The 6,445-nt window shown below is 35.7% G+C and overlaps 2 protein-coding genes across 2 annotated transcripts in view; one reads left to right on the forward strand and one right to left on the reverse strand.

The window, feature by feature from the left end:
* Positions 1-663, forward strand: part of LOC107085382 (phosphatidate phosphatase LPIN2-like) — a 28,969-nt gene extending 28,306 nt beyond the window's left edge. Inside the window, exon 31 of the mRNA XM_015375667.1 lies at positions 31-663. Coding sequence (XP_015231153.1) covers positions 31-175 — 145 coding nt within the window. The 3' untranslated portion in view covers positions 176-663. The remainder of the gene's footprint in view (positions 1-30) is intronic.
* Positions 664-2,603: 1,940 nt separating this feature from the next.
* Positions 2,604-6,445, reverse strand: part of emilin2 (elastin microfibril interfacer 2) — a 23,879-nt gene continuing 20,037 nt past the window's right edge. The window contains exon 9 of the mRNA XM_015375704.1: positions 2,604-4,780. Coding sequence (XP_015231190.1) covers positions 4,452-4,780 — 329 coding nt within the window. The 3' untranslated portion in view covers positions 2,604-4,451. The remainder of the gene's footprint in view (positions 4,781-6,445) is intronic.

A 6,445-nucleotide genomic window follows, 5' to 3' on the forward strand; every position in this document is an offset into this window, starting at 1 on the left:
ATTTGTAATACACAAATATTAATGTGACAGTTACAGCAGGCTGAGTGAGCTGGTGGAGCATGTTTTCCCATTGCGAAGCACTAAGCACTGCGCCACCTTCAGCTGTCCGGACTTCAGCTCCTTCTGTTACTGGAGGCAGCCGATCGCAGAGGTGTGCTTCGAGGAGCTGCTGTAAATTCAAGAATGCACTGATTTAATTCCTTAACTTACAGGCTGCTAACATAGCATCTTGAACTTGTTTTCTGATGTAGCTGATATATCAGGGATATATTTTTATATTCCTAAATCTCGAAGCATGCAGTAGGGTCAGTAGTTTGCAGTATTTAATGCTTAAACCACACAGATTGCACAAAATAACTTTAAATTAAACATTCTTTAGGAGAAAACCATGGAGTTAGATGCCACATAGATGGAGGTTCATGCAACACTGTTGAATATTTATTATTTGACATTTGAACATAGGTAGAAATTAGAAATCTCTATGTAAAACTCAATTTACATATTCTTCAGCTGATTTGGTCCAACCAAACCAACCAATCAGAATGAAGCATGTTATGTTACATTTAGAGTCTTCATGAAATTACAGCTTTTCTGTGTCATACTCCTAGAGAGGAATTTCTAAATATATATCAAATATGAAGCATTAGAAGTTGGCTTTACTTTTTAAAAAACCCACTATATGCACATGTTTTGTCAAAACTGCATACTGTACATTTAAAGCCTCATTTTTCTCGGGTTACCGATTCCTTTTAGCCAAATTTTGAGTATAAATTCAAAGTCTAAAGCTAATTCATTCCAGATGTTTCTACTTTGGACAGATGGACGGTTGGAGTTTTTACAGCAATCAGTATTTAACACGTTAAAATGAGCTGATTTTCCTTAGAATCATATTGTTTCTCTGCACATTGCTAGCTGCACAGAAATATTCAGACTAACAAACTTTTTGAGAAGAATATGTTCCACTGTTTCTTTATGCAAATAATAATAACAAAGCAACATATGACAGTTAGCCTGACAGTTAAACCCATAATCAGGAATGTCATATTGTTGTATTTCTAATTGCACCCCAACATCTGATTGATGAGCTCAATTAGAGATCATTTTGGTGTAAAGACTGCGCTTTGGTCTTGTAAATTAAAAATGCTTATGAGCTTTTCACACAGATTTCTATTATTAATCTTTGATCAGATGTTTACAAACTTAAAAAAAAGGTAATACTTTTCTGTTGTTGCACTTTTTTATTTCCAAGAAAAAATATTTGGTGCCAAATTGTGCACATAAACATTTACTAAAATGACTTTATGATACAGCTAAGCTATCTAAGTGCGACGGAGTATTAGGGGCTGGCTAGAGATTTTTTATTGTCTTTTTATTTCGAGAATAAATTTGTAATATTACGAGAATGAACTCATCATACCACAACCCGTTTCAGAAAAAAAGCTTCGAGCTCCGACCAGTATATGACGGCCGACCAGATCCACCAAACAGCAACCTCGGTCCACTATGACATACTGCCCAATATGATTTATTCTCATAATAGTTGGACTTTATTCTCATAATATTATGATTTTATTCTCGTTATTGTGCGACTTTATTCTTGTTATTTTACAACTTTATTGTGGAAATGTTACGACTTTATTCTCATAATTTAATGACTATTCTCGTTGTGACTTTATTCTCCTCATTTTTTGACTATTCTCGTTGCTAATTTATTCTCGTAATGTTTTGAGTTTATTCTCATATTACGGCTTTATTCTCGGAAAAAAAAATCTCTAGCCTGGCCCTAGTACTCCGTCGTAATCTAAGCACTGTTGTAAAGACATAATAAGAGTTAACAGTCCCCTTAAGGCCTTACTTTTTGTTCCAACTGATGCGCTGAGAAAGAAAAACAGGATGCAATTAGATTTATGAAACTGCTTTAATTTTGTTTTCGTTCAAAAAAATGATTGTATACTCTGCTGCTAGTTGATAAATATTTCTGTAAATCTATAGTTATACTCAGGGTTCACTGGTCTTTTTTGATTAAGGGCACTAGTTTTTATTTATTTTTGCCAGATTCTTCTTGATTATATACTGTTATTAGTAACAACTGTCTACAATTGATAGCATTCTTTCTGTGAAAGTAAAACTTTGTGTGAAGAGGCCACACTTATATTTATAATAGTTTTATGAAACTTTACTTTTATTATCCAATAAAGGATCTTAGCTACTATACATTTTTTTCTATAGATTACTCAAACCAACTTGTGGGTACCCAGTTTTTTATTGCTAGAATGAAATAAAAAAACAAAACAAAAATGCATTAAACTGTATGGGCTGTATATATTTTAAGAATAGATAGTACACTTCGTTTTTCTGTGCCATTTTATTATTAAATGGTGAAAACATATCTTGAAAGAGTGTTAAATAAAAATGCTGCTTTTAATATTACTAGAAGTATTTTTTGTGTGTTTTGTATTCTCTTAAACCCTTAAAGCAAAAAAAAAAAAAGAAGGTCAAACATATATATTAGTACTTAAAGGAAAAGTCCGGTCATATTCAGAATTCAAACTTCTGAAAGTACTTTAAATATAAAGCTATTACATACTGTTCAATAAATGATAAGTGTTTTTAATTAAGAGTAATTTTATTTGAATGGGATTTACCAGAGACATCCATGTTTGTCAAAGAACACTACTGTCACCTACCCAGTTTATGACGTCACAGTGCGGTATCGGCTGTTGATCAAATCCCAATGCTCTATCTGGTGTTTGCCACACAGGCTATTATCCAAGTCATATTGAAAACACTCCTCTTCTAAATGTTTGCTACATGTTACATTTTTTTTTCTCTGGCCACAAGTTTGATGGAAAATCCTCTCTCTTCAAGATGGCAATCCAACAACAAACTCATAGATCATAAATGGGAAAGGTGAAGTAACTAATTTTTTTTTCCCTTTTACCCAATGTATTGCAACATCTAAATGCCATGCATGTGGCCATTCTCACTTTAACAATAGTTCTCACAAATTTCAAAGGTGAAGTCCTCTCGAAATCTAAAATAAGTGTTGTTGATTGCAAATTTGTCTATTAGTTCCCATTGATTTTGCTTGTAAAGCGGAGAGAATGGCCCTGGGCTTAACGCACCGTGACATCACTGCCGGAAGATGTCATAAGTGAGGTGTTACTATATATGGGCATAAATGGCCGCTCCCAGACTCTGACCGGACTTTTCCTTTAAAGGGCCTGATCTACAGTACTAAAGGTTTGTGTTTACAAAAAAAGTTTACATGTGCAAACTTTGTAGCGTTCAAAGCTAGTAACCAAGCAACTGATCAAACTTGAATCAAACTGCAGGCACATGTTCTGTGTAGAATATGTATTGCAAGTGCAAATTGGCATGCAACAATGTTCTCTGTAATTATGGCAAGAAGAAGGCATAGGTGCAGTTACAGGCGACAGAGGGAGATAATCCTACAGCCAGTCATCAGTATTTATGGGCTGTCAGAAATTGCATATAGATCAAAACTGTTTTTGAGTTACTATCCTATGAAAACATGCATTGCAGCACAGCATGTTTTGTCTGGGTGGATCATTCCTTCAAACCACTGCAGTGAGTGGCATCCCCTTAAAATAAGTTTTTCTGTTCGCCAATTTAGAGATTAGTGGCGGGTGTTTAATGGGTAGTAAATTTTCATTTATGAAATATTATCTTGTAGCCACTGAAAATTACAAATATGCAGCAGCGACTTTCACCTTCTGTTTGATTAATCATGTTGTGTATTAGGCATGATGATCAACAATGAGAGAAAAGGAGTTTCTCTTCTGTGTCATTGTTTTAAAATTGCAAACTGTTACTGTCTTTATAGTAAATTCTTTATTTATCAGAAGGGTGGATTCAAGAAATTAAGCAATGACCTTGGCCTTTTCCGACAGTCAGAATAATCCAAATGTCAGGTGCTAATATATCATGTTCATTTCTCAAAAGTATTTTTTTTTTTTTTCAAATTAACAAAGATCTTTTAACTTCCAAACTGCCTGCATCTTCTCCACACAGTGATCATAGAGGCAATCTGTGTAGGGTTCTGCTGCAGATTGCGCCTGCCTTTGGAACATGCTAAATAAATCCACTCTGCTGTCCCAAACTCTCTAAATGGACAGCCAGTATCAGATGCAGAAACCTCTTTAGAATAGGGATGTTTGCACCACTTTTGCACCTGTTTTCAATTGCACATGCAATGTTAGTAATTCCTCTGAAATACGTCCAATATTTAAACATACTTTTTTTTTTTTTTGCACAAGCAGTTTTAGCCCTCTTTATTTAAGATGATACTAGATCAGGCCCTTAATGCAGACCATTTTATTTACAGGTTTTCAACTCTTTGCACTTGACTTAAATACAGCATTACCATTTTATGATAATTTAATTAAAAACTTGATCTCAGCTGTTGGTGTTGCAGAAAGCCACACAAGCTACAGTGTAATGGGGCTGTTGTACAGTAACACAGCACTAAAAGATGACAAGGTCTGTGTGGAGTCAGAAATGGCAAGTTTCCCATCGGTCAGAATGATCCCCATTCGATCTCCTGGCTTCATCGAAAGAACCAGACTCAGTGACGTCAAGCCGCTGCAGCTGCATCGTTCTTGAGACAGCGCTGTGGCCTCAGAGGAGAAGCCTGCAGAATCCAGAATCTGAACGCTGTTGTTGGACACAGACAGCACAGCCTTGACATTCTGGCCTCTCTGGGCAGCAAGCACAGCTGTCACCAGGTAGCGACCATTTGTTGGAGCAGTGAAAAGGCCTGGAAAATAGAGAAGATCTTCGTTATTGAGGAAAGTTCCCAACTTCTGTGATGTTTCTTTTAAGCCAAAGCAGAGATGAGTTGCAGTATTGATCAAGGATCAACAAGATACATTTTTCTTTGCTCTCAGTTAAAAAGAAGATAGATCTAAAATCACCAGCTGGTAAACTAAAGGCAGATTATTACAGTAATCATGTTTTCATGTTTTGAAATCTACAGGAATAAAATGTAGACTATTACGCGATAAAAAACACCAATTATACTTTCAGAGATGATCTATTAAAGGGCAAAGTAAGAGATCTCACTGGTCACTGGCATATATATTCTGATATGCCAATGACCAGTGAGATCTCTTACTTTGCTCTTTAATCGATCATCTTTTACTTATTTTGTATTAAGTTTAGCGATGGTACTGGTGACTTTTGGTTTTCTCCAAAGGTTAATTCTTACGGCTTTATTAAACAGTGCCATTTCCTTTTTTTTGTTGTTGTTTTTAATCTTTGTCTACTTTTTTGGAGGATAAAGTTTAAAATTAGACAAAGAAAAATATTGAATATATAACAAAAACCTTTTTCAAATAATGATTTCCTTTAAGAGCGAAAGAACCTATCCAAGCCAACCTTACGATTGGTGAAAACACCTTAACCCGTTTTTTTTAATAAACTGCTTATTCATATTTTGTGCTTCATGTTAGATTTTAAAGAAATGCATAAATGGAACATGTCTGCCAACACAGTCGGTTTAAAGCAGTTTATCACCCCCTAATCTCAAATTCCAGAAAACATGAGAAACTATATTACTGACAGCTGTCTGTCTGGAAAGGGTTTTAAAAATGTTTTGTTAGGCTTTGAGAATCCAGCAACCCACACAATAAATCAGAAGTGGACCATTGTTGGACTAAGAAACCTACCAAAGTGGCTCTAGGGGCTAATTAATGACACATCCAGGAGGTAAGAAAAGAACCCAGAACATTTTCTGTCTCCAATTTTGTCTATATCGCTGCAACTAAACACCTGGACCAAAAAATAAGATGAAATAAGACAAAACCTCTGTATGCCCTCGTATGTAATCCCCCCCCGCCCCCCACCACCACCACCACCACCACCATGCATCCTCTACCCTGCATCCTCTTTTCCATTCCATTCCAAATGCAATCTGACCTCTTGGTGTTTCCTCAATTACTTTGCCAGATGTTTCGAGGCTGTGCTGTTCTCCATAGGGTTTCGGGTCCGAGCTTTCCTGCTGATGTCATTAGTGAGCTTGCATGGAGTATGGATGATCTATTGAGTCTCTTGAGAATAGGATCTTCTATACAGTAGGCAGCTGTTTTTTTTTGTTTGTTTTTTTGTCATTGCTGTTGCTGCTGTCAATTTGAGCCAGACATTTATTGTACAGCATCTTTGGGATGCAGATGTTCATAAAGGTTGCTTTCTTTTTGTGTTTTACTGCTGTTGTCCTTTAAATCTCAACTCCACATAAGATCACCCATTTCACAGTAGTAATTGAAATACAAACACACAACTTTTCTTTAGCTTTTTTTTAGGGATGCACGATATTGGGATTTTGGCCGATATCTTTTTATTTTAAAACTCATGTAGCCGATAACCGATATCAATACCGATGTTAAAGCTGGACAAAAAAAAGTAGTCATTGAAAATAGCAGTT

Source organism: Cyprinodon variegatus, unplaced genomic scaffold, assembly GCF_000732505.1.
Source record: "Cyprinodon variegatus isolate N-32 unplaced genomic scaffold, C_variegatus-1.0 Scaffold123, whole genome shotgun sequence".
Taxonomy (NCBI): Eukaryota; Metazoa; Chordata; class Actinopteri; order Cyprinodontiformes; family Cyprinodontidae; genus Cyprinodon; species Cyprinodon variegatus.